This window comes from Drosophila santomea, chromosome 3R, assembly GCF_016746245.2.
Source record: "Drosophila santomea strain STO CAGO 1482 chromosome 3R, Prin_Dsan_1.1, whole genome shotgun sequence".
NCBI classification, from domain to species: Eukaryota; Metazoa; Arthropoda; class Insecta; order Diptera; family Drosophilidae; genus Drosophila; species Drosophila santomea.
Genome location: NC_053019.2, coordinates 783285 through 809464, shown reverse-complemented (window position 1 = coordinate 809464; position 26180 = coordinate 783285). Strand labels below are relative to the sequence as shown.

The 26180-nt window shown below is 40.3% G+C and overlaps 5 protein-coding genes across 16 annotated transcripts; 2 read left to right on the top strand and 3 right to left on the bottom strand.

Annotated features, from left to right (window-relative positions):
• Window positions 1–5862: 5862 nt before the first annotated feature.
• On the bottom strand, window positions 5863–8526 carry LOC120452335. The gene is made up of 3 exons (XM_039636498.1): window positions 8372–8526; window positions 8003–8302; window positions 5863–6705 (listed from the first exon to the last, which is right to left on the bottom strand). The coding sequence occupies exons 2-3, from the start codon at window positions 8217–8219 to the stop codon at window positions 6245–6247; spliced, it is 678 nt and encodes a 225-aa protein (XP_039492432.1). The 5' UTR covers window positions 8220–8302; window positions 8372–8526; the 3' UTR covers window positions 5863–6244.
• A 56-nt stretch (window positions 8527–8582) lies between these two features.
• LOC120452334 (S-phase kinase-associated protein 2) lies at window positions 8583–10844 on the top strand. Its single transcript, XM_039636497.2, has 5 exons — window positions 8583–8740; window positions 8919–9798; window positions 9867–10266; window positions 10325–10484; window positions 10541–10844. The coding sequence occupies exons 1-5, from the start codon at window positions 8682–8684 to the stop codon at window positions 10725–10727; spliced, it is 1686 nt and encodes a 561-aa protein (XP_039492431.1). The 5' UTR covers window positions 8583–8681; the 3' UTR covers window positions 10728–10844.
• On the bottom strand, window positions 10761–11174 carry LOC120452336. Its single transcript, XM_039636499.2, has one exon. It carries the CDS (start codon window positions 11151–11153, stop codon window positions 10860–10862), a length of 294 nt encoding a protein of 97 aa, XP_039492433.1. The 5' UTR covers window positions 11154–11174; the 3' UTR covers window positions 10761–10859.
• A 620-nt stretch (window positions 11175–11794) lies between these two features.
• Window positions 11795–17233, top strand: LOC120452329 (zinc finger matrin-type protein CG9776). 6 transcript variants are annotated; one of them, XM_039636483.2, is made up of 8 exons: window positions 11828–11845; window positions 11904–12618; window positions 12681–12848; window positions 13360–13550; window positions 13616–14293; window positions 14778–14926; window positions 14990–16890; window positions 17054–17233. In XM_039636483.2, the coding sequence occupies exons 2-8, from the start codon at window positions 11940–11942 to the stop codon at window positions 17062–17064; spliced, it is 3777 nt and encodes a 1258-aa protein (XP_039492417.1). In that variant the 5' UTR covers window positions 11828–11845; window positions 11904–11939; the 3' UTR covers window positions 17065–17233. The 6 variants fall into 6 exon arrangements, with proteins under 6 accessions (XP_039492418.1, XP_039492416.1, XP_039492417.1 ...); XM_039636484.2 differs by having other exon boundaries at window positions 11795–12618; window positions 13363–13550; XM_039636482.2 differs by having other exon boundaries at window positions 11795–12618.
• On the bottom strand, window positions 17014–25848 carry LOC120452331. 7 transcript variants are annotated; one of them, XM_039636491.2, is made up of 10 exons: window positions 25636–25847; window positions 23127–23311; window positions 19951–20333; window positions 19655–19872; window positions 19379–19590; window positions 19007–19180; window positions 18843–18927; window positions 18705–18786; window positions 18063–18649; window positions 17014–17921 (listed from the first exon to the last, which is right to left on the bottom strand). In XM_039636491.2, the coding sequence occupies exons 1-10, from the start codon at window positions 25731–25733 to the stop codon at window positions 17783–17785; spliced, it is 2163 nt and encodes a 720-aa protein (XP_039492425.1). In that variant the 5' UTR covers window positions 25734–25847; the 3' UTR covers window positions 17014–17782. The 7 variants fall into 7 exon arrangements, 5 of the variants coding, with proteins under 5 accessions (XP_039492425.1, XP_039492426.1, XP_039492427.1 ...); XM_039636492.2 differs by having other exon boundaries at window positions 23127–23308; XM_039636493.2 differs by having other exon boundaries at window positions 25630–25767.
• Between the last annotated feature and the right edge of the window lie 332 nt (window positions 25849–26180).

The window sequence follows — 26180 nt, the reverse complement described above, 5'->3', positions numbered from 1 at the left end:
TTTGACTTTTTGCTCCAAATACACCCCGTACCCAAAGAACCATTCTCTGCAACATGTTCAAACAATAATTTCTCAAGATCACTATATGTATATTACCTCGAATCCGAGCGAGATATGTGGCAATTAATAAGCGGGCAGGTAGAGTATATCATTCCTGAACCTCCGATACCAAAAGAAAATAGATAGAAATTTACAAAACTAATAGAAAAATGAAAAAAGATCAAAAAATTTTTCAAAAGTGCAGGCGTGGCAAAAAGTTTTTTGGCAAATCGATAGAAATTTACAAGACTAATACAAATATAAGTAACATTAGAGTGGGCGTGGCAACATGGGTCAACTAACTACAGCTACGCCTTTAGAATTTGTATGATTAATCTCAATGATCTTTTATAGTTCCGGAGATCTGGACGTTCATACGGACGGACAGGGCCAGATCACATCGGGTATTGATCCTGATCAAGAATATATATGGTCAGAAACGCTTCCTTCTATCTTTTACTCTACGAGTAGCGGGTAAACAAACCCTTTTCAAAAGATTCAAAACATTGTTCAAAAGTTGTTTGATATCGATAAAAACTTTCAAGACTAGAATTTCAATCTGTGCGATTTGCCCACGACCCTTCTAGCGCCTATGGGCCGCCAAAAATTTGTATGCCCGCCCTTTTGAAACATTTTAATATTTTTATTATTGTATTTTCTAAGCTCTATAAATATACCAGGAAAATGATAAATTCTCGTTCGCACTTTCAGTAGCTAGGTAACGGGGCTGAGTAGTCAGGGAACTCGATTTGTACTTATATTTGCAATAAAAATAAGTCTTTGGGAGGGTTTTTAGAGTTTTGTGGACGTTTAGGTGGTTTTCCCACAGACGGACTAACGAATGTGGCTATATTGACATGATATGATATGATATGATATATGATATTGATGCTAAAATTGTATATTAGTAACATTTCTTGGGAATTAAATAAAATGTGTTATACTGTTGTTCTTAGAGCCATAGAAATAGTAGCTAATACTACAAAAGATTACAACTAAAATATCGTTTTAGTTTAGTTTTTAGATTCGTATAAACCTTTAAACAAAACTACACGTACAAATGCCCAATTGCAATATTAATTATACTCATGCAAAATATTGTTAAAACCTATAAATCGTATAATTTTTTAAACAAAGAGCATGAAACTTTCGCAAAAGCCTTCATTCTAATGCAGGAAGTTTATAAGTCAAACCTGACCGGATCAGTCCACTATATTATTTAGCTGTAATAAAAATAGTTAAAAACAAGAGAGAACGCTATAGTCGAGTTCCCCGACTATCTGATACCCGTTACTCAGCTAGTAGAAGTGCAGGTTTGTGGGCGTTAGAGTGGGCGTGGCAAAAAGTTTTTTGGCAAATCGATAGAAATTTAGACGACTAATACAAAAATGAAAAAATATCTAAACATTTTTCAAAAGTGTGGGCGTGGCAGCTTTGGGCGGTTTGTGGGCGTTAGAGTGGGCGTGGCAAAAAGTTCTTTGGCAAATCGATAGAAATTTGGAAGACTAATACAAAAATGAAAAAATATCAAAACATTTTTCAAAAGTGTGGGCGTGGCAGCTTTGGGCGGTTTGTGGGCGTTAGAGTGGGCGTGGCAAAATTTTTTTGACAAATCGATAGAAATTTACAACACCAATACAAAAATGAAAAAATATCAAAACATTTTTCAAAAGTGTGGGCGTGGCAGTTTTGGGCGGTTTGTGGGCGTTAGAGTGGGCGTGGCAGCATGATTCGACAAACTTGCGCTGCGTCTATGTCCCTGGAGTCTGTATGCTTAATCTCAACTTTCTAGCTTTTGTAGTTCCTGAGATCTCGACGTTCATACGGACAGACAGACGGACAGACGGACGGACAGACGGACAGACGGACAGACGGACGGACAGACGGACATGGCCAAATCGACTCGGCTATTGATCCTGATCAAGAATATATATACTTTATATGGTGGGAAACGCTTCCTTCTGCCTGTTACATACTTTTCAACGAATCTAGTATACCCTTTTACTCTACGAGTAACGGGTATAAATATCATACCGGAATTTTATTTGGTACACACAAATTTCTCAATATTTTTTTTTCTGTTTTAATCTAATTTTTTTTATTGTATTAAATTATAAAGTAATTTTATTTGGTACATACAAATTTTTCAAAACCCTTTGTTTTCTGTTTTATTTTATCAAATTTGGACGACTTTATTTTATAGCTGCCATAGGTATGTACATTCTAGCTAATTAATGGAAAATACATTTTAGCCCATTTGGTTTCGTTCTTAAAGCGTTGTAATTCCGTATACAACTGTTTCTAATAATATATATCGTCTATAATTTGATGAAAATCTGTTATTTATGTATATCATAAAGCTGAAACAATAACAGTCTTAATATTAATTGAAAATATTATAAAAAAAATAAGGTTTTCGATGTATTTCAGCTTACATTCTTGCTTAATTTATCTGTACTATTATAAATATTTATATTCAAAGTTTTGTTACTCTTTTCGTGACTTTTTCGTTTTTTTTTAACTCTTCCCTAAGTACATTTATCAATTGCAAAATTATATCTCTTTTGTATTATTGAAAAGTTAAGATTTAAAAAGAACCTTAGATACAGAAAGCTATATTTAAAAAGAACCTTAGATATAGAAAGCAACGAACGGGACCTTATAGGCAGAAGAAACCGTTTACGACCCTATTATGTATATAAATTCTTAATTAGGATTACTAGCCGAATCGATCTGGACATGTCCGTCTGTCCATATAAACTCCTCGATCTCAGAAACTATAAGCTATAACATAGACGCAATGCAAGTTTATTAATCACACTTTTATATAATATATTGATCCTTTTCATTTTAGCATTTATCTTCCCAATTTTCATCGATATGCCAAAAACATCAGGGCCGAGACCAGTATTATAACCAAAAATGTGGTAATTATACCCTTTACTTTAGAGTAAAAGGGTATACTAGATTCGTTGAAAAGTATGTAACAGGCAGAAGGAAGCGTTTCCGACCATATAAAGTATATATGTATATTCTTGATCAGGATCAAAAGCCGGGTCGATATGGCCATGTCGGTCTGTCCGTCTGTCTGTTCGTGTGCCACGCCTACTATAACGCCCAAGACTGCCATGCCCACTCTTTTTAAAAATGTTTTGATATTTTGATATTTTGTCTCTATACCCGTTACTCGTAGAGTAAAAGATTCGTTGAAAAGTATGTAACAGGCAGAAGGAAGCGTTTCCGACTATATAAAGTATATATATTCTTGATCAGGATCAATAGCCGAGTCGATATGGCCATGTCCGTCTGTCCGTCCGTCTGTCCGTCTGTCTGTCTGTCTGTATGAACGTCGAGATCTCAGGAACTACAAAAGCTAGAAAGTTAAGATTAAGCATACAGACTCCAGAGACATAGAAGCAGCGCAAGTTTGTCGATTCGTGTTGCCACGCCCACTCTAACGCCCACAAACTGCCCAAAACTGCCACGCCCACACTTTTAAAAAATGTTTTGATATTTTTTCATTTTTGTATTGATCTTGTTAATTTCTATCGATTTGCCATAAAACTTTTTTTTTCCACGCCCACTCTAACGCCCACAAACCGACCAAAGCTTCCACGCCCACCCTTTTGAAAAATGTTTTGATATTTTTTCATTTTTGTTTTAGTCTTGTAAATTTCTATCGATTTGCCAAAAAACTTTCTGCCACGCCCACTATAACGCCTACAAACCGCCAAAAATTGTGTTTAAGACTCTCCTTCTCCCTTCCACTAGCTGAGTAACGGGTATCAGATAGTCGGGGAACTCGACTATATCGTTCTCTCTTGTTTTATTATTAATATAAGTAACATGTAAATATTCAACAAAAAGTGGAAAGTAGCATATGGGTAATGTTTTATCAAGTTTGAATTCAACGAATAATATTATATAAACAAAGTTCACGCAGTTACAGTATTAGGTCAAGAAATAAAGAAAACATTGATATTAGTCATTAGATTTCCTGGATTTAATAATTTAAACGCAAGATATCTTAAAATTGCTCTAGATTTTTCCGTATAATACTGCTTTGTTGCACAGACAATATGAAAACGAAAGAAATGGCTTTCCAACAAGAAAGTAGTTTGGCTATTGATAACCTTTAGACATCGTAAAACAATGTAGGACCATTCAAACCACAAAGAGGCCAAACAACAGTCAAGGTTCCTCGGGTGGTCCGAAAAAAGTTTGCAAGGTGCTAATTGACAGGACTATCAGTGACACTATCCTGCCCACCCAGAGCGCACATGTCGAGGAATTGAACTGTCTTGTATCACAAATAGAAAAATATACGGGCCATAATTTTGCAATTGAAATAGAAGCACTGCGAAACCCCAGGGATCAAAACAAGCAAAGAGTGCGTCGGAATAAAAAATGGAGTCGGCTACTTTTCTCAGCGCCAGTTCTCCTCAGTCTAAAAAGTGCTGTGATGACTATTTCATTTTCATCCCCTGGCCGAGCAACCCTCATCCCTTGTGGCTCGGACAGGGATGAATGAGAACAAGCGGGACAGTGCGCAACCGAGGGCATGAGGGGTAGAAGACTTCTGTACGACTTGTCAGAGGATCCATTTAATTGAGAAATTTATAATTTTATTTATTTATTAGCCGTCAGTTTTGCGGCTCTGGAAATGCTTTTTAGATGAATAGAGGAGCTATGCTCCATCAAATCTAAGGTCCAATCAAGTAAACAAGCAGACCGAGCGGGAGTAGGCGGCTCTATTCCCAGTAGTAAACGGAATCATTTCCAGTTAATTATGTTTGCATAAGGTGTCTCTGGCATTTCAAAATTACTTAAGAATCCCAGTTTGACGATATTCCTTTCGTCTGTAGCGCTTTGCGATCGTATTTCCCAGGGGTCTGTCAGCAGATCTTATGCGGATAACTGGGTATGTCCCGAAACCGCTAAACGACGATTTATCTACATAAACTCTCACAATAAGTTGATTGTCCGCTCCCTAATCTCGCCGAGCTCGACCTAGGCACCTGAGCCCCGTACTCGAACAGTGTCTAAATATATACGCAATTTGCGGTCTAATCCAAACGCCAGATCTTTCATAATGCCTTTTATACACAGATAGTAGAAACGCCTGGTTTGCCCAAATACCCACACGTGGTCCTAAGCTGTTTACCTAGATAAGTCGCGGGCCAGAAAGATCAGAGATAGTTTGGAAAAGTTCCTGTTGTTCATCGCCAGCAAAGGCAGCGATCAAGATTCAATCAAAAACGCGTCGACAAAAATTGCGCAATGTCACTGCATCACACCAAAAACTAACCAAAGAACACCCGAGAGTTACCCAGCAGGACATCGGGCCAAATAGCAAACAGTAGGTGGTGCCGGAAGTACGGGACCGTTTTCACATCAACATGAGCCTTGAAAACTAATGATGACATAATTGGCTCTATCTGCTGCAACCGAAGGTGCCGCGTTCCTTTTGGGGTCGCACAAGCCGTCAGAGGTCCCAGAAAGGAAACAGATATATTCATTTGCTCTTATAGAAAATATATAATTGATTTGTTTGCGAAATTGAATGTAATGACATTTGGATACTGCGCTCACTGTGAGGTCCGGACTGTTTCCGACCGAAGAAATGTTTTGACATTTGGGAGAAGGTAGGATTCTTTGACAATTCATCAGCTATCTGACATACGGACCTATTTTTAATGTACTTGTTCTTGGAGTTTCTTTTACTATGCGGAGGTGTATCGTGTGCTCTTCCAATGAGCTAATTCCCAATTCCCCCAGGGTGGCCTTGATCTGATGGATCAATTAGTACACAAAGCGCTCGAGTTTTCTTTTTTTGAACAATGACTGTTGTTTTATTTGTAAATATGCACATAAAAATACTTGGCTGCCGATGGCATTAAATACACGTTATGGAAAAATGACATTTTAGTATGTATATGGATGTAAAAGATATATAAATAGGTGCTGGCAGTGCTGTGCGCTTAAGGTTCTCTTATTTCGCTGAAAAATCATAGGGGTAAACACTTATTGAAACGAATATACCACAAATTGAAATGAGAATATAGGCAGCCCTTGTTGTTGGCAAGGTAAAGGCATTATTAAGTAAGGCAAAACTATTTGAGCCACTGAGATTACTAAATGTCGCTGCTCGAACGTTTGTCAAGCAGATCTGTAGAGGTTAATTTGGGAATTTTTCTCGTCTTCCTTAGTACAGCATTATGGCGGCCTTGTTTTTATCGTCACTTGGCGCCTCCAAGCATTGTCGGTCGCGGAGGTCGCGTCGCCGGGCATACATCAGGACGGCGATATTCAGCAGCACCACGACGGTAGATATCACGACCAGGTAGAAGCTGTAACCAAGATAGGCCAGTCCATTGCTATACCAGTGCTGCTGCTGGTGCTCGGTTAAAAGAACGTTATGTATAAAGTATTGGTAGAACTGCACCAGCCAAGCCACAAACGCCACTATTTGCGCTGCCGCAGCGCAAATGTTGGAGGTCAGGAGAAGCATCATTGCGCCTCCTCTTTTGGCCGCAGAGGCTGACTTAAGGACAGCGGCGATTGCGGCCACAGCGCAGGCCAGGAGTGCGAAGCCGGTGCCTACGGTAGTAAGTAGCCAGAGCCCGAAGCTGGTATCGCCATTTTCTGTTCGAACATATGTGTACACTAAAAATATCGTGAACAATAACGAAGGTTAGAGTGCATCCCATTACTTAAGAAATTGTACATTTTATTTGCATCTCGATAGCTGCAGCTTTTATGACGTTTTTATACCCGTTCTTAGTAGAGTAAAAAGTGTATATATGTATATATATTCGTCGAAAAGCTTGTAACAGGTAGAGGTAAGCTTTTCCCATCATATAAAGTAAATATATTCTTGACCAGGATCAATAGCCGGGTCGATCTAGCAAAGTCAGTTAGTCCCGCCCGTATGAACGTCGAAATCTCAAACAATACAAAAAAACTGTTTGTCTTTCCTATTTTTATCGGTATACCACAAACACTGGCCACGACCCAGTTTTGACCATTTGACCATTTTTTAATTTCATGATTGTTTTCCCCCAATTTTATTATTTCCCATATATTTTCCCATGTTATTTTTGTTGTTCCTATTTCTATCGGTTTGCCAGGAAATTTTTGAAATTCTTCGCATTTCCACTGTCTGAGGTAGCTGATATTTGGTCAGCTCGACTATAAAGTTTCTCTCTTTCTGTTTTCTCCTATGTTGCTTACAATTTAATTAGGCTCATGAGTTATTTATAATACTAAGAGAAAGACGTTTTTGTGGGTGTTTAACGTTTTAAACCCAAAATTTAACGAAATTATCTTTATCTGGCTGAAAGCTAAATAAAAATTGTGCCTCTTGTGTGATGAATAATAATAAAAAAAAACACGTTTAGTTAGCATTTTTGTAGGAATTACAATACATATGTAACCAAAAGTATAAACAATTTTTATGTTTTTGTGTATGAATGCGTTTAAAACAAACATGCAATGCTCATGTGTCAAAAGTCTCAGCAATTTTTACCCGGATATTTTAACGCTCATGCATCTTGAGCTACAAGTCACAGGTATATAAATTACATTTTTACTTTACTTTACTTTTGTTATTTGTGCCCAAAGCTGCCACGCCCTCACTTTTAAAAAAATGTTTTGATATCTTTTCATTTTTTTTTGGCTTGCGAAAAATCTTTCGAAGCATACTCTTACGGCCGCAAACCGTCAAAAACCGTCAGTTTTTAAATTTCTCCTTCGCACTTCCACTAGCTGAGTAACGGGTAGAGCGTTCTCTCTTTTTACGTATACGTGCGTGTACGTATTTAACTAATACATGCCCTAATAATCGCGGATTCGTGTATTTAAAAAGATGCCAAGGAGTTTAATCCAATTCACAATGCAGGTAATGAGTGGATCACCACCTAGATAGTGCTTCCCTTTATCCCCGGCTACTTTATTCACTCACCATCAACCGAATTTGTGCGGAATCCGAATCCAGGATTCAGGTGGTAGCTGCCGTAAAAGAGTCCGAAGTTGAATTCGCCTTTGGCATCCAACGAGTTCTTGCGGCGTGGAGTGGCCCGCACCCAGTGGTTAGTAGTCATGCTGACGAGCAAGAGGCCAATAGCTAGGCAGCTGCCGAAGAAGGTGGAGAAGACTAACGCACGTGTGTGCAAGCTCATCTTAATAATGCTCCTAGAAGACCGGTGATATAGGTAGGGGCTAGGCTGTTTTCACCATTAAGAAATATAGAGCCAGACTCCAGCTGCAGCGAAGAAAGGCTGGTAAGTTAGCAGAGGACCCAAAGCCAGTGGCCTCGAAGCTCTTTGTTTACCCTTTTATGATAATGTTGGCCGATTGCAAATATAGTCTTTGTTTCACAAAACAACTGGTTGTTTTACAAGTAAACAATTGATATAAACTTTTTTGCCTTTGTTTTCTTTCGGAAGAGAAGACTGAACAAATATTTTTTCTCAATGCGTACGGTAACATTCTTTTGGTATTCGGTCTGGCAACCCCGGCACTTCTGGTATATTCGATAACGATACAATTCCCATAGAAAACTTATTCGACTGCCCTGGTTCCCTGCAAAAATAGCGCGAAGTTTTTGTGTTTACGTGAAAAATAGTAGATGTCGTGTAAATATGAGCAGTCGCAAACACAGAGGCTGCGAAAATATGGAAAATTTTTGCCCGGTGACCAGGTGAGCTTGGTACTTAAGGTAAAACAAGGGGGCACTGAATTTCTCCAGTGACGACACACGCGCCACAAGTGTTCAAACGAGGTCAAGAAAGTGACTTAATGAATTGAAGGGTTCTTGACCCCTTGCTGATGAAGCACGATCGAGCTGCACACTTTTAACCAATGTCCGACTATTGCAGAAAGCGCTCGACCAATAAGAACCAAGTTTCTGTTGTGGGCGCTTTAGTTTCCACCACGAAGTCATCGCACTACGAGCACCCTTCCTCGCCCCCGGCACTTACTTTTGAGGCCCTAGAAGAAATGGGAATCGGAATGCTGGACTCCGAAGAAAGCAGCTCCTCAGCGCTCTCGGCCATCGCTTTGGCGGTTAGTGCTGGTGTCACCAGCGACGACAACTCCAACGAGACGACTCCGTACGCCAGTGTTCCTCGTATGACGCACAAGCTACAGCATACACAGCGGCTAAGCATGGGAGCTACGGGGGATACCACGCTAGACAGCCATGCTGTGGAGGATTCACTGGCGATGTGCCGCCAATCGGCCGAGAACCTGCAGATTCTGGCGCAGACCAAGCGCTCAGCGTTATGCTCTGAAGGTAGCAGCAATTCAAACTCGCCCAGCAAACGTTTGCGCAACCCCCTGGTCGCAGTCACCTGTAACAATCAGATTGATGGCACGGCTTCGCTCAATTTTCAGCCATCAACCAGCAGGTTGGCGCAAGGTTGCCTGACAAAAAAGCCCTCGTCAGCACAGATCACAACCCGAATGATTCCCAGGGACGGTTTCTTTGTGTTCCGCACCCCGGCCATGAGTGCCCACATCAGCAGCGGCATAAACTACTTTGAAAGACTTTCAGACGAAATACTACTTTACATCTTTAAGTGGCTCCCGAAGAAGACGCTGTTGCGCATGGCTACCGTTTGTCGACGCTTTAACCGCTGCTCCCATGATGACTCTTTGTGGACAAGGCTGGATTTGGGTTTGCGGACCATTAGACCACGTGCCCTAGAGGAAATTGTTAGGCGGGGGGTCCTTGTACTACGTCTGGCCCAGACTAGTGTAAGTAACAGCTAACGTTTTGTTTTTGCAGAACAAGAGCATTGAGTTGTTTAATCTCTTTACTGTAGATCCAGGACCCCGCATTTGCCCCATTAACAGAAGCGTTTACAGTGCGACTACAATATCTCGACCTGAGTATGGCCTCTATCACACGAAGCTCACTGCTCAGACTATTGTCCCACTGCCGTCATCTAAAGAAAATAAGCCTAGAGAATACTGAGCTCGATGACAGCATCTGTGCAGAGATCGCAAAGAATAAAGCTTTGGAGGCGGTTAATCTGACTATGGCTAGCGGACTAACGGCCAACAGTGTTCGTCTAATGATGAAGTCTCTTATCAGCTTAAGCAGCTTGAACATATCTTGGACTGACCTGAGTGCGGATGCTGTAACGGCGTTGGTTACCCACATTTCTTCAAACGTAATTCGGCTAAATATTGCTGGCTGTCGCCGCGTTTTGTTTGACTCTCGTAAGCAGTTTGCGTCGACTTATAATGATCCTTATTGGTTTAAAAATATTTTATTTAGATGTTGCATCGCTGCAAAACCGCTGCCCTCAGTTGTTGGAGCTTGATCTTTCTGATTGCAATAGTCTAACCCCAACAGTCATTACTGCAATTATGAAGTTCAAGATGCTGGAATATTTGTCCGTTTCTCGATGTTATCTTATTCCTGCAACCAAATTTATGTAAGCTTTTTCCAGCTCGCGTCTGATTAATATCTACCCCACCATTTTCGTTGCAGTGAACTTAAAAGTATGCCCTCGCTAACCTATTTAGACATATTTGGAATGCTGTCGGACGCTGCAATGGAAGTCCTTGAGAAACAACTTCCAAAAATGGGTATTAACAAATTCATTCACAGCTCGGTATCCCGACCGACAGTTGGCACGCGACGCACCTCTATTTGGGGTCTTCGCACGCGCGACTAAATCTCGATTCTGCAGCTTTCGTTACTATCAGAATTTGCTTTGCTACATAAACCATCTGAAACGTAGTTTTTTTATTCTCAATTTAACATCATAAATAATCACATTCATCTGTTCTTATTTTTGTGCATTTGGTCACTGATCCGCTTCGCTGATGGGCTCCACTGGTTTTTCCCATTCCCATTCCTCCCAGTTGACGCAGTTCTTGAGACTATCCATGAATCCTGTTTCGCTGGGACACTTCATTTCAATTGCTGGTTTGTTAAGTGTCTCACACTTCCAATACGATGTGGCATCCCAATTGTTGCGGAAAACGGCAATGTCTAGCTCGGCTTGAGTCTTGCAACCCGGCTGTCCGTCACCATCATAAGCAAGGGCGACACCCCACGAAATCACCAGTAGAGAGGTTAGAGCGAGCTGAACCTTCATCTTCCGAAAAACTATGGTCTTCTGGAAGTACTCGAAGCCTTTTATAGTTACATTGTTGCAGCAGTATAGTAAGCAAGTGCAGCTACTACCAGAAAATGCTTTTATAAATTGGCATAATGTAAACACTCGAGAGAGGAAGAAGTAGATAGCTGTGCTTGCCCTTGACTACAATCTGGGCAAACTAAAATAGTTACAATTAGACACGCAATTTTTCATTACAAAAATGATTGTTAATATACTATTTGAAATACATAATAAAATGAAAAATATAAGTAACTCACAAGCAAGTTTGTTTCTTTAGAAGCGTGGTTTTGGACCTTAACAAGAAAAACCTAATTCAAAACAAAATCAAACAATAAAAAATATTTAGGTTTTTAATTTAATATTTTCCAGGTAGTATATTTTCGATAACAGAATTTGCTGGTTGAAAATCTATCCGGAAATACTTCGGGTCACTCCCTGCCGATTGTTCATTTTTTTATATTCTGAAAGAAATGCCAATGTCACAGCACTAGTATATAATAGTATTTACCGATTACTTTTGACTTTGGTGTGAATATGCTATTTAGCTCAAGCAGTAAACATATTCGATTGTAGCTTGGTTATCTTTGATGGTGGCCAATATATGACAGCATAGGTAGTATCGATAACTATTCAGGTTCGCCTGTATTGGACTATTTTGCTACCCACACGTAATTTCGGAAATTGCCAGAAAAACCTCGATCTGATATTGATATTACTCCAAAATAGCGCGCTTAAGTCGAAAAAACATCTTCCAACAGTCAGATGGACGAAGACTCGGCTTTGATACAGCTGGGGGATGGGCGTCTCGGTAAAGCGGTCGATCTTGATCTGCCCCCAGGGCCACCCGGCGTCGACGAGAAAAGCGGAAATAACAACTGCGAGCTTAGGAGCGGTGGGTCGGGAAAGCGCGGCAAGTCGAGTTCCAGGCGCCGTTCTTCATCCCGTGGTCGGTCGGATTCCCACAACACCTCGCCGTCGAACACTCGGCGAAGACATTCCGTGTCCCGCTCGCTAACTCCCCCGCGTCGTGGTCGTTACGATTCGGCCGATTATGGGCGTTATCCCCGCCGTCGCTTTGATCGTGACCGACGACGCTCTCCCGAACGTAGGCGCTCTCCGCCACGTCGGGGACGCCGGTATGGACGATCCCGATCGCGAAGCGTCTCGCCCCGACGGGTAGGTCGCTGGTCCCCAAAAAAAAAACCGTCGTCGCCGCAGGGAGGACCACCTTCTCAAATGACAACTGCCTATGGAGTTATGGCCGCACATATGTACGGATCATACGTCGCTCCACAAAATGTCTACGGTCACCAATACGGAATGCCGCCTGGCTCGTTTCCACCTCAGGAACCGGTGTACGGCATGCCAGGTCCCCCGCCTGACCACAGCACTTTTGGGTCTGGCTATGGTCCGCCCCCCACAAGCTCGTGGGGCGTAAACGGTAACTCTTTAAATATTTAACGTCAAAATCCCTTTATTGATTAGCCCTTATATACTTTGCAGAGTACGCTCAGCCGGTCTGGATGAACCAGCCCATGGCCGGGGTCCAGCCATCCGCTTCAGACGCCCTGATCCAGCCACAGAAGCCCCGCGAAAATCTTTCTGACAAGGAGATAGGCGAGGAGCAGAAGGTGCCAGCGCTTGAAGGCGCAGGTTTGACGCCTCAGGACGGTAAGTGTGGATATGAATTAAAATGTGGTCACAACGAACATTCACATGCAAACCTCTCACATTATGTTTTATTACTGTTGTCATGATTACTTGTACTTGTAACTTAATTGCGCGCATACCAGAAATTACCAAAAGTCTAGGGTAAAAATCAGATCAATCAGACTCTAGAAGTATACGCGCTGCAAGACCTAACCAAGACCAACCCGAGCGAGAGTCTCGAAATGTTAATTCATTCCAAATAGAAAACGCAGTTTTTCCGTTTTTGTGTGGCAGTAATCGAAACACGCAATTACGCCGACCTGGACGCCCGCCGTCGTCACCACAACTGGCTCTTCATTCAACGAGGACTGGCAGATCAAGCAATCACGGCGACTGCTTCCGAGTGTAATTAGCCGATGAAATGCACTCGAGAATGCATTTGTAAATGAAATTTGAACTTTTATTTCTCTGGGAAGAATGGCTTTTAATTAGAACCTATCTATTTATCCCCCATCTATATACCGTCGATCAGCAGCCGTGGCCCAAGAAGCGGAGAAGCAAAAGGATGAGCTCAAGAAACAGCGGGCAAACTATGTGAAAAAGGTAACGCTGCTCAAGAAAGAAATGAAAGTGCTTAAAGACCAGCGCGAGGACCTGGCGGCCGGCGAAGCACCACCCTCACCAACCACAAAGAATTTCATCGAAGAAAACGACCGCTTGCAGGTGAATTGGAATCCCAAAACGATATCTGTTAGTTATTCTATGTAACTCAATTCTTTCTGGTACAGAATCAAATTAAGAAGAAACTGGATACAATAGAAAACGTTATAGACATGCTGAACGGCATAATTGGCTACGAAGATGTTGATGATGAACCTTCTAAGCAGAAGTCACATGGCAAGCCTCAGCCTGAACAACAGGTTAGCCGCTCCCACTCTTCCAGTGAAAGTTCGGCAGATAGCTCGGAATCCAGCTCATCATCTATTAGTACATCGGATTCGTCTTCCGATAACGAAGACAAAGAAGATACAGGCGGCGCTGTAGGTAGTCCCACAAATCGACTAAAGCACCGCGCCATCAAATCGATGAAGTCAAAGCAGCGACATGGTGAAATGAAGACATTACCAACCCCAGCACAAAATTACAATTTTGTGTTTTTTGATCCCGAACAGCATTGGTGCGAGAGCTGTGCAGTTTTTCCTAAGTCTGCTCGAGACTATTTAAAGCATTTGCACGCCGAGGAACACATGAATCGTGAGACCATAGAAACTCCCTGGCATGTGGGTATTGACCATGATCCCTTTCCCACATTTGAAAACGCACCTGCCAAGCGCGTTCCCGTTAGGGGCATGCAATTTCTCGTGCCGGCTAACGCTTGGTTTTGCAAGCTCTGCAGTGTTTGGATTGGAGACTTGCACTGCGCTTCCGCTCATCTTAAGTCTAGGCTTCACTCAAATAAATATCAGGTGTGTACCCTTTCTTAAAATTAGCTCCGATGAAATATTTTTTTATATTGCCAGAAAATGCTTTACCATGTCTATGCAGGGTTTTGTATTTAATTAATATTTATATACGATTTCGGGGATTTTTATCAAAAATTTTGTGTTTTAAAGGTGCAATCTCTGTAGTAGATTTTGCCTTTTACTTTTGTGTCATCTTTTCATCACAATTGGAATATCAAATCGGCTTATAATTACAAAGATAATTTATCTTTTACCTGCCCAAACATTTTTTTTCCATAATTTCTATCTATCTGCCAAACCTTTTTAAAAAGGTTTTTTCAAATTAAAACACCCTGTAGTGAAATGGAGAGCTAACTGAGTAACGGTATCTTACAGTCGGGGAACTCGGCTCTCTTGTATGTAATTGCTTTTATTCTTCGGCTCATGGCTCATTATACGCTGGTCATTTTTGTATATTTTATTCATTTTAAAAACCCGTCCATTGTAGCTATTTATAAATCAGAATCCCAACTATGAAATGGAGTGGCAAGCAAACCGTGAGCGGGCCATGAATCAACAGAAAGACCACGATGATTTCAAGAATAAAAAGGCCAAGGAAGACGAGGACAAGGCGTCAAAAAAAAAGAAAAGAAAGAGGTAAGGGTTAGAATATATAATTTGGACGCAGAAGATAATATTTGGTTTTGTTTTTACGAAAAGCGGTGAGAAAAAAAAAAATAAGCGCAAGCACGGAAAAAAGAGCAAACAATATACAATGGATGCAAACAGCACATCGTCATCCTCTGATAGCTCTTCGTCGGAAGAGGAAAATGGACAGCAACCAAAGAAAGGTCGTGCCGAACAGCAACCAATTGGTCAATTGGATAAGTCAACTGCTGCAGCATCAATACGGTTGGCCATGAGAAAGCAGGAAAGCACATCAACAAATTTAAAGCAGGAAGTGCCTTTTCAGTCTGTGCCGCCACCGCCACCAATCATAAAGGATTGCACAGTTGCTTCAGGACGGGGTAAATGGACTTCAACCAGTGTCGAAGAACAAAAGGAAGATCAAAATAAACGGGATGATACCAAGCAATGGAATAATGTGCAGCCTGTTATAAGTGCGAGTGAAAAAAAGCTGTTGGAACAGCTTAAAGGAAGGCTAAATTACAAGGGAGTTCGTGACCAGGACAACCATAAAGAAGTACCAATAGAAGCGAATGACGAAAAGTTCAGGCGGGGTGGAGGACGTCGTTCTCGTTCACGATCTAAGCGGCGCAGTTACTCTCGAAGCATAAGTCGGGGACGGGATCGAGATCGAGATTGGCGGGATCGTGAGCGAGATAGAGACCGTGGTCGCCGGCGTCGGTCACGTAGTCGTGGCCGACACTTCTCCCGTTCGCCTATGAGATCCAGCCGGAGAAGTCGATCCCGTGAGGGTCGAAGTCGACGCAGCCGTAGTCGCTCAATTGAACGGGTAGAGCGTCCCGTGATCAAGCATTCCGAGTTTCGGCCCCGTACTGTACCGGAACGCAAGCAAACAGATATAAAGCGCGACAAAAAGGATGCAGAAAGCAAGTCAAAGTTAAAGTTATCAAAGCCCTGTAGCAATTCCTTGCCGGGAGTCAAAAAGCTGCCTTTCATCGGTAAGATGCCAGTATTCAAAAAACAGTCTGTTCCAGCTTCTAACTACGATGCTACTTCTGTTTACACCAACGGCTGTTTGGAGGCACCACCTCCACCGCCGCCCCCATTGGGTGGAGCGTCGAGTCAGGTAGTTGCTCGTCAACAAGCACCGACAGCTGCTCAGATTCAAATGGCAATGATGGAAGATGCATTTGGCAATGCTCCCCCATTTCATCCTGATGCGGGTATGATGGTAGATTACGAAGAGCTAATGCCAGATCCCGTCCAGTTTGCAAATTTAATGACGAGTTGCCCACCTCCTCCACCGCCTGGAGAAGGCTCTGATGGGAACGCTCATGGCCTTGAGGCTGGCGATCAGCATGACAATGAAAACAGCGTGGACGTCTTGCCCCCAGGCATTGATGAAACCGAATCTGACCTGGTACCGCATCCGTTAGACACTGCAGCACAACCCCGCGACGATGAACTCCCAAAGGACCTGGTCGAAGCGCTTGATATAATATTCCCCAGTGACGGATTAATTTTGGAGACATCAAATGAAAACAGTGAAAAGCAGGAAGAGGTGACTATCACCACCATTGTTAAGGATGACGCAGTGCTCAGTGAGCTTAATCTTCAAGACTTGGCTAAGCAGGGTATTCACCTTGTAACAATCAATAAAACAGAAGTCTCAAAAAAATCACATATTCAAAAAACCAAGAAGGATGAAGAGTCACAGGTTTTGAATGGCAAATCTGACGCTGCAGAAAACTTAAAATTAATTGACGCAGAGGATATCCCAATGCCAAATTCGCCTCCAGCTGAGCCGTTATTTGACGATAAGACGAAAAGCAAGGCCTTCAACAAGCAAGCAGATATCTCGGAAATACCACAGCCGGCTGCATCGCCTTCAGACAGTGAGAAGTTTCGCCGTCAGTTAGAGCTTGACGAGTTGGCTATGCTGGGAATCGACAGCAGTGACATGGCGGCACAATGTACGTAGAACGTGTGTTTGTTTCCTATATAATTACAAAAAAAACCTTTTTTTGTTAAAACATTTCATTAGCCGTAGCTATGTAACACCTTTGTTCAAGTAACACCTTTGTTCAAGTCTTAAATTTGTGTTATAAATTATTTGTTTTTTATATATGTACATAGATGCGTTGTAAGATATGGTTTGATGGACTTTTTGGCGGATGGACGAATCGAATAACAAGGAGCCCTATAGAAAAGGAACAGTTTACAATTTAATTTGGCACATGTGTATGAGTGTTTTTTAATGGAATGTTTTAAATAAATGCGCATATATGTACGTTATATATGTAAGAAACCCTAAAACACTTTTAATTTAAAATGACTATCAACGAATTCCCTTCATATTAAAGTATATTTGTATGTCTATTGACATAAATACATTACATTTTGTGATTAATTAAATGGCACTTAACAAATATGGTTAGCAATTTACATCAATAGATAACTTTTCCATTTATCTAAATTCTAACGATTTATAAGTATTTGTTTCTTTATAGTAATTTTTGTTCATTTCTATAGGTACAAGTTTTTTTAGTTAATCATTCCTAAGTTGTGCAACGTACCTCAATTAAATAAAAAAGAATTAATAAATAATAATAATAAGAATAATAAACCATATTCATTAAAAAATTTAGTGACATCTTGTTTTTAGTATCCAAATATGTTTTATCGATGCCAGAAAGCAATGAATTTTAACTTATTTAAATTACAGTTGATAATAAGTTAGGGCTTATCACATGTTATTGAATTATATAATTTTAAAACTTTTTATCCATCCAAATGCTATAAGTGAGTAACACATATTTTATGTTGCCGCAACTCTTTTGCTTTTGAAACGGCTGGTAGCTTAAACTATAAGTCCGTTGTCGGACCGTTCGCCACGCTGAGTTTCGATGCTAGTGCTAGGTTAGATGCTGTGCCAGATACGTTCGGATTCCAATTCAACTTACCGGTCACCTGGGCACTTAGGTGTTCAATAATTTTCTCCAGGCTATAACGTTGCACAGTACAAATAAACATCGAAAGATAAAAACAGAAGTGCAAAATTTGTAAGTTTTCAGATAAGTTTCCGAGCTCAGATAGTTTTAAATGATTAATTAAAAATATGGAACAGAGCATATACTACACCCACGCAATAATACGTTGATTTGTCTCCTTAGGTACGAAGGCCGCTTCGCTGAGCTCCCGCCTTTTCTTTCGCTGCAGCTGCAGCGGTGGAATTCCCGGATTGATCTGGTCAGAAATGGGAGGGCTTCTAACTGTTTGATGTTCTGATTTAGGTATCTGCGAGTGTAGAGTTAAGGTTGAGGGAGTCTGAAGCCCGATGTTCAAACACGGTAACTTGTTGTCAGTCAGGGATGATTCTTCCGCGTCCAGTTTTGCTTGCTCTACCAACAGCTCCTTTTCTATTTCGTCGTCTTCTTCCAAAGAGTGTGTCGCTTGAAAAGGCGTTTGATGCATCGTGCCATAGTGCAGGTTCAAGGACTGCGCCCTTCGAATACCGAGCGCTCCGGAACCCACATCTCCACCGCTACTTACATTCGGAAATGGCTTTTGGTATCCGTGGGGACGGTCATTTTCGTAAATAATGTCGTTATAGATTTGCCGCTGGTTATAGCAATTGGCCAGAGCTTGTCGCATGCACTTGTTTTCAAATTCCAGGTGTGACAGGCGTTTGTTAGTTTCCTTTTTCTCTAGTTGTAACTGCATTACTTGCGACTACAACCAAAATCGAATACTTAGATTTGATATGCCAATTTATTTTAGGACTTACCCTTAGATTATCAATATCTCTCATAATTCGGATATTTCCCTCGTTTAAGGAACACTGACATTCTTCAACCATTAATTTGACTCTGAGAACAAAAAGTAATCAATATTAAAATATATTTAATAGTTTTTGAGTTCTTACCGACTTAACAGTGCATCTTCTCGTACGCGCGCTGCCTCCCTAACTTCCCGCACGACATCAGTCATCCCTCCTGGAGTGTAAGCGCCTAAAAAAAATGAGAAGCGAATATAAGTTATTATAAACTCCTATGAATGTCAAAGTTTGGGGTACCGTATAGGTTATACCTGAATGAACTGTTAACGCTGGGCTCCGTGTCCCCCCCAATCCACTGCCTAGAATAATAGGTTGACTTTGTGTGCTAAGTCCGCTTAAGCTATCTCTACGGTGCCGCATGCCCCCAATACCGGCACCTGCCCAGGGCTGGCTATTAGGGGCGTGCTTTAAAGCTTCGATATCAACTGTGATTGTGTTCGCAAGTGCAAGAGAGTACATAGAAAGAGGAAATGAGAGGCAACATATTCTTATATAATATAAATTAGCATACAAGATTAAAAAATCCCAGATTTGTGTAAATTAAGACGTTGAACAATATATAAATACTATTATATTATAGCAGACAGGAACGAAAACTTAACTTAATCCTACGTACAACATACCTTTTGTATCATGCAAATTCCGGCAGATCTTGGAGTTGGTGTCGTGCAATATGTTTATTTGCTCCATTAGTGCCGCGAAAAACTTGTTTTGATGTGCCTGATCACAGCTACTGCCATTGTTGTTATCATTTCGACAATCTGGTGTATTCTGGGCACTTAGCTTAAAGTCGGTATCGGAGGGGTTCAGTAGGCACGGATCGCTGAACCGAAATCTGTTATCACAGGGGTAAGCGCGGCTCTTTAATAGTTCATTACGAACTTATGGTTTTTGCTTACCCTTTGCTAATGTTGGGATGGCTTCCGCTGCCATTAAGCACATCCGTGGAATTCGGTTCGTGCTCGGACCCAAGCCCTTCCGGCCCTCCCATGATGTCGTTTAGGGGAGGTAAGCTTGCAAACTCCTGCCCACCATCGCCACCGAAGGACATTCCATAGCTGTTAAGGCTCTGAGGTGGAAACAGCATTGGATATCGATGACTAAGAGAGTTCGAATTCTGTAAAAAGGAAATTTCGTTTGATGTGCCTTGTCAATATAGTTACAAAATGTAGATTTCGTAAAAGCATCTACTCACGCGCTGTATCCCCATGCTAAAGGGCGTGCCTGGACCCACTCTATACGGTTGAGTAGGCCTCGACAATTCTTGTTGCCTCTGCTGCTGTAGTTGCTGTTTAAGCTGCTGCTGTTGAGTCAAAATCATTTGCTTGTGACCTGGTGCTGTGGGCGGTATGAAGTCTAAAAATTCAGATGAAGAAGACAGTTGAGCGTTGGTAGCATCGCGTAAACAATTCTCCAACCAGGCATCAAGGTGATCCTTGGAATAATTGAGATCGGTTCTATTGACCTCACCGAAGTTCGGCTGATTAAGAGAAGCCGACATGACATCCGTTTTTTGGGCTAACGGAGAAGGTGGTACGTTACGCGACCTTAGTTTCTTGCGCTTGGAGGCATCCATGGCTAAAAGACAAATTAATATGTTGACACATGACATCAACATTTCAGATCCTAGTGTGGACAAATATAGTATTTAAAGGCCCTACGGTTTTCATTTCCACCATTGACAAACTGCAAACTATATCAACTATAGTTGTTTGTACCGCATAACTCGACGACTGAATTCGAATTGCCTTAGTTACTTGATATCACAAAAATGTCGCGGCTGTACTGGTTCTTTTTTAAGTTGTTAGTTTAGTTTTATAAATTCAGCCGACTCGATTTGAGATCCAGGGTCAAGTTTATTATTTAATTGGTTCTTGAATGCCTGATAAAGACACATATCTAAAAAAGCTAATTCATTCTGAGGAACACCAAACAAACTCACCCTACCATTATAAGCCTATAGAGCAAGTAGAGTAGTGACAGACACAGGAAACCGTTACCGAACCTAGAAACCTTGTTTTACAACTACCTAATACTGCCAGTCCCACACTTAATTTTTATACCCGTTACTCGTAGAGTAAAAGGTTATACTAGATTCGTTGAAAGTATATACATATATTCTTGATCAGGATCAATAGCCGAGGCGATCTGGCCATGTCCGTCTGCCCGTACGTCTCTCCGTCCGTCTGTCCGTCCGTATAAACGTCGAGATCTCAGGAACTACAAAAGCTAGAAAGTTGAGATTAAGCATACAGACTCCAGAGATATAGCAGCAGTCGATTCATGTTGCCACGCCCACTCTAACGCCCACAAACCGCCCAAAGTTGCCACGCCCACACTTTTGAAAAATGTCTTGATATTTTTTCATTTTTGTATTGATCTTGTAAATTTCTATCAATTTGCCAAAGAACTTTTTGCCACGCCCACCCTAACGCTCACAAACCGCCCAAAGCTGCCACGCCCACACTTTTGTAAAATGTTTTGATATTTTTGTATGGGTTTTGTAAATTTCTATCGATTTGCTAAATAACTTTTTGCCACGCCCACTATAACGCCCACAAACCGCCAAAAACTGTCAGTGTTGAAGACTCTCCTTCGCACTCCCACTAGCTGAGTAACGGAAACTCGACTATAGCGTTCTCTCTTGTTTTTTGTTGAATTGTCACCCAAAAAACCGCTGCTCTTTCCGAGAAATGCGATTATTTCTCTGGTTTGGCAGACAGTCGGGCACCCTTGCGATCCCAAAAAAATCATCGACTAATATTTAAGCCATATAACCTGTTACAATTGATAAAGTGTAAACCGTCATATTTCTTGGAGGGGCTTAAGTGTCTCTTAAAATCCCGTTAGGTATCTTATTTCAATGATATTATATGGACAAACGCTTCGTAACAAATAAAATTAAATCGATTACTGACCGTAAAATCAGACAATTTGAATAGATTGTCTGAAAATTGATAGACGTTTCAAGATCAACAGAAAGCAAAATAAATGTATTTACTATATAAATATGTTAATTTTGGCAATTGCTATGAAAGCACATAATATTTCATTCAACATTTTTAACATAAGTTTCTAAGCTAACAGGTTTTTTTTTAACTATAAAACTTTAAATGGCATTAAAACAACGATAGATTGTTCGAAAGACATGAAATTAATTTATTGAAAGATAATCTTGTGGCATTACATTTTATATATGATTTTTGCCATATGACTGCTGGCACATTTTCAATGCCCTTTTTTTTTTTAAATTTTTGGCCGTGTATTGCAAATTACATGGCGAATATTGTCTCTCAAATCGTTAAGCGTTTGTGGCTTATGCGCATAGACCAATGACTTCACATAGCCCCACACAAGTTTTGCTTGCTGACGAGCTATTCAAACACTAGTGCGCTTCATCGCTAAACAAAATTTTCTCTATCTTCCATAGAGTAGATGGTAACAGATCAAATTCCTGTGCTCGATGGCGGATGGACTCATTTGGGTCTTCCTCAATGCTACGCTCTACTGCAGCAAAACCTTCTTCTGTACGACGTCTCTGCGGATGCGAGTTATTATCGACGTACTTATCGACCCCTCGCCAAATCGAATATTGTTGTTGCCGACGGCAACATTTTGTTTGTCAAATCTGAGCTTTTATAAAATAACTATCTTGCGGTTATGTGGAATAAACATCAATAGACCACTAGACAACTATTTCTTTCCCATAGTTAATAAAATCTGATTTGATGTAAAAATAAATGCCTTTTTTTTCATTTCGGGCAGACAAAAGTGCCCGTTTTACAAATCGAAAAATTCCTACGAATTCGAAAACCGGAGCACCGATTCTATGATTTAAAATCAAAATTTGAAATCGTAAAATTCTTACGAATTAATCGAATTAACTACTATGATGGGCGATTTTGCCGACGATTAAATGGACGTAGGGAGCGATACATATTTCGCACAGAACCTATATTTCGAAATAAAATTGAACTATTTGCAAGCGTTGTTTAGGCGTTGGCAAATCAAATTGAGAATAAAACACTTGACAGCGGTCGATATCTTGAACAGTAATACCAACATAAAGTCTTATAACTCGAAAAAAACAACCGAAACGTTTAAATGTAACCTAATTGATTTATTATTGTTTATTGTATTTTTCCACTTTTCAAGCTAAAAAGTTGTGTTTGAATAACAGTGTCAAATGGACTTCTTAAAGTGTGATGTTGGGAAAAACTAAAACTTCTACTAATTGAACAACCTAGATTAACGGATGATAAGAAAACATTACTTCACTTTACGTCACACAGTGTGATAATGTCTCACGTGCAGAAATGAGTTAGTACCGTTTAGGGCTCTTCGCATACTAGATATCTAGATCCCGCTCACCTTTGTGTGTACTGTTCAGATCCGCTCCAGTAGTTGCTTTCTTCTGGACACCAATCCCGTCTCTGTTTCCTGGCGTTAAGCAAAAACTGTTGCTCGTAATCAGCGACGTCTCTTCTGCGGGGGAATCCAAGCATCCGCCGTTTGTGCTTAACTTTATGGTAGTCATTTCCTCGCGCACCACGCTTCTGAAATAGAAACAAAATAAACGAATTATGTATTGTTAAACGAGATCTTTTATTCGTGCCATTCTGCAGCCAACCATAAAAACTAGAAGCACACAGAAATGAACACACAAAAGTCTTAATTTTTGCACCTTATGTATGTAGTTAGAAGAGCCAATAAACAGAAGTAAAACAGCAAGAAAAATCCTCAAGAGTCAGTCGTATGCAAACCCGGAAAACACCCGTCACATTTCTACTAGCACTTGCAAGAGCACCATCACAGGCTTTGTGGTGGTTGCACACCATATCAACACACCTAAAATGTATGTTGACGTCATTTGCAATGCCATTTATTGACAAATAATAAACAAGCTTTATCCTATGGGAATTCAATTAATGATCTACAAATGAATTTTTTCGCATCCGCAAAAATCGAATTTTCGAAATGGGAAAGGTTGAATCGTTTGACCATGTTTGCCCACCAATTAGATTTTTTGGCCCACGTCCAGTATTCAAGATATGAAATTTCGAAAAAATTCGAAAATTTTCGAACTTCAAAAAGTTGAGTTTTTTGAATTCTAAAGGATGGTCAAACGATTTTTTTTGAAAATATTTAAGCAAACGAAAAAAATAATTTTTGAAGGGTGGTCAAACTTTTAGAATGCAATTTTAGAGGATGGTCAAACGATTTTGTTTGAATATATTTAGTTTTGAGGTATGAAAAATGCTTAATTGCTTAAGTGCTTATATTTTCTAAACTAAAAGTTTTTTCAAAATTCTAAAGGGTGGTCAAACGTGGTCAAACAAAGTTATTGCGATTTAAAAAAAAATTCAAAAAGTCAACTTTTTGACGTTTGAAAATTTTCGAAATTCCATTTCTTCAAAACTGGACGTGGTCAAAAAAAAGTAATTGGTGGTCAAACATGGTCAAACGATTCCACCTTTCAAATTTCAAAAATTCGATTTTTGATCTTTGAGCTCGTTGGAACAGTATTCGAAAGGTAAATAAAAAAAATGAGCAAGAACACCAGTTCTTTAATAACATATAATTTCAGATTTATTTTGAAAAACGATTTTGTTTGAAAATATTTAGTTTTGAGGTATGGAAAATGCCTATTTCCTTAAGTGCTTATATTTTATAAACTAAAAGTTTTTTCAAAATTCTAAAGGGTGGGCAAACGTGGGCAAACAAAGTTATTGCGATTTAAAAAAAAAAGTTCAAAAAAGTCAACTTTTTGACGTTCGAAAATTTTCGAAATTCCATATCTTCAAAACTGGACGTGGTCAAAAAAAAGTAATTGGTGGTCAAACATGGTCAAACGATTCCACCTTTCAAATTTCAAAAATTCGATTTTTGCGGACCCAGCTTCTTTGAGCTGTTCCGACGTACATACATGTATGTACAACCAGTAATTAATATTTTTGGATATTTTCACTCAGATAACTTTAAAATTGACGAAAGTACAGACCAATTTACAAACTACTCACTAAAATTAATAATGCAAGGGTATAAAAAGATTGGGCTTGGTAGAAATGAAGTTGATTATTAAGTTTAATACTAGTTTGAAAGCTCAAAAGACCGTTAAACGACATTTAAAATTGTAGAAAATTCCATAATCCACAGCTGGGATTCTCACGACATTGATCTTCTCCAGCCCATTTTGGTTCCGTAATTGTTCTAGCTTAGGGAGCAGCATTTGGCGAACTCTAATTTAAAGATACGGCAAGAACTTGCACAGAATATTTTAAACATTCCTAATAGTTCTGCATGGCATGGATATTTTCTACATCGGGGAGTACTAATACCTAACTAAAATAAATAAAGTATTTTCGTTAGGTTTAACGTTAGACGAACTTTAAATTGTATACAATAACTTGTTGTAATAGTTTATACGAACGCTTAATGATCAAATACATATAATAAAATATTTTTTTATTCGTCGTGCGTGCTCGTTTTGTGTTTTAAACTGAATTTTGCGTTTCGTTTTCGTGCGTGCTATTAATTTCAGTTTCTCCTTCGAGATGAGTCGTGTTGAGAAGTTGTGACACGCGCTCAACTCTTGTCTGGGCTCTTGGTGTGGGAAAGTCACCTATTGAGTTTTCGAATCCCAGTTCCACCCCCATCACTTCCATTCGATTTTTATTGTGTGAGAGTGACTACTGCAAAATGAAAAGCGTAACGACATAAGATGCCGTCGTAAACTGACTTTATTCCTCATGCTAGCTCATCCCAGCTTAAAGGCACATATGTATGTATATTGCTCGCCAAATTCCACGTTGTGGGGGGCGCAGAGTTAATCTTATTATCAGAAGCATCTTTATTTGGCACACACGGCACTCACACTTACGCAGTGGCATTGGCCATCCAAAATTCACTTGCGTCACGTTTGCGGATTAAATGTATTGGACTTTTAGGCAGCGCGTGGGCGCGGTCGAGGTTTAGCATACGCGGCTCTGAGTAACGGAAACTTGCAGCTTAAACAGCACCCGATAATTATCCGCACAACGGAGCAGAGGCAATTCATTGAGCACTTAATTTAGAGGTGGGAAATCTACGATGTTCCGTCAAGCCGATGACTGGCGCTGAAGAAACGATTGTTGCCATTATCGGTGGCTGCTGTTTGGTACTGCTATCTGCTATCGAATAACAGTGCGTTTTATGTAAGTACGAGTAAATTTAAAAACTAGGGTCTAAAATACAAGACTATTTTTCTAACAGTCGGAAAACTCTGTGTAACATAAATTAATTACGTGAAAGGAGCGTGTATGGATTCTATGTCCAAAGCCGCTGCGTTTTTTTTCCACATTTTTGCATTTCAATAATAGACGAAATTTCTTTGTTGTAAACATTTATTGAAAGAATCATTATTAGAGAAATTCTAAACAATCCTAA

Coding starts and splice junctions, on each gene's coding strand:
- LOC120452335 (XM_039636498.1), bottom strand. CDS start 8,219: ATGAGCTTGCACACACGTGCGTTAGTCTTCTCCACCTTCTTCGGCAGC. Junction 6,706..8,002: donor CCGCACAAATTCGGTTGATG/GTGAGTGAATAA, acceptor CGATATTTTTAG/TGTACACATATGTTCGAACA.
- LOC120452334 (XM_039636497.2), top strand. CDS start 8,682: ATGAGCAGTCGCAAACACAGAGGCTGCGAAAATATGGAAAATTTTTGC. Junction 10,267..10,324: donor CCGCGTTTTGTTTGACTCTC/GTAAGCAGTTTG, acceptor TATTTTATTTAG/ATGTTGCATCGCTGCAAAAC. Junction 10,485..10,540: donor ATTCCTGCAACCAAATTTAT/GTAAGCTTTTTC, acceptor TTTTCGTTGCAG/TGAACTTAAAAGTATGCCCT.
- LOC120452336 (XM_039636499.2), bottom strand. CDS start 11,153: ATGAAGGTTCAGCTCGCTCTAACCTCTCTACTGGTGATTTCGTGGGGT.
- LOC120452329 (XM_039636482.2), top strand. CDS start 11,940: ATGGACGAAGACTCGGCTTTGATACAGCTGGGGGATGGGCGTCTCGGT. Junction 12,619..12,680: donor AAGCTCGTGGGGCGTAAACG/GTAACTCTTTAA, acceptor TATACTTTGCAG/AGTACGCTCAGCCGGTCTGG. Junction 14,927..14,989: donor AAAAAAAAGAAAAGAAAGAG/GTAAGGGTTAGA, acceptor TTTTACGAAAAG/CGGTGAGAAAAAAAAAAATA.
- LOC120452331 (XM_039636491.2), bottom strand. CDS start 25,733: ATGCTAAACCTCGACCGCGCCCACGCGCTGCCTAAAAGTCCAATACAT. Junction 19,873..19,950: donor TTAGCATGGGGATACAGCGC/GTGAGTAGATGC, acceptor TCCTTTTTACAG/AATTCGAACTCTCTTAGTCA. Junction 18,650..18,704: donor GAGATATTGATAATCTAAGG/GTAAGTCCTAAA, acceptor TTTTGGTTGTAG/TCGCAAGTAATGCAGTTACA.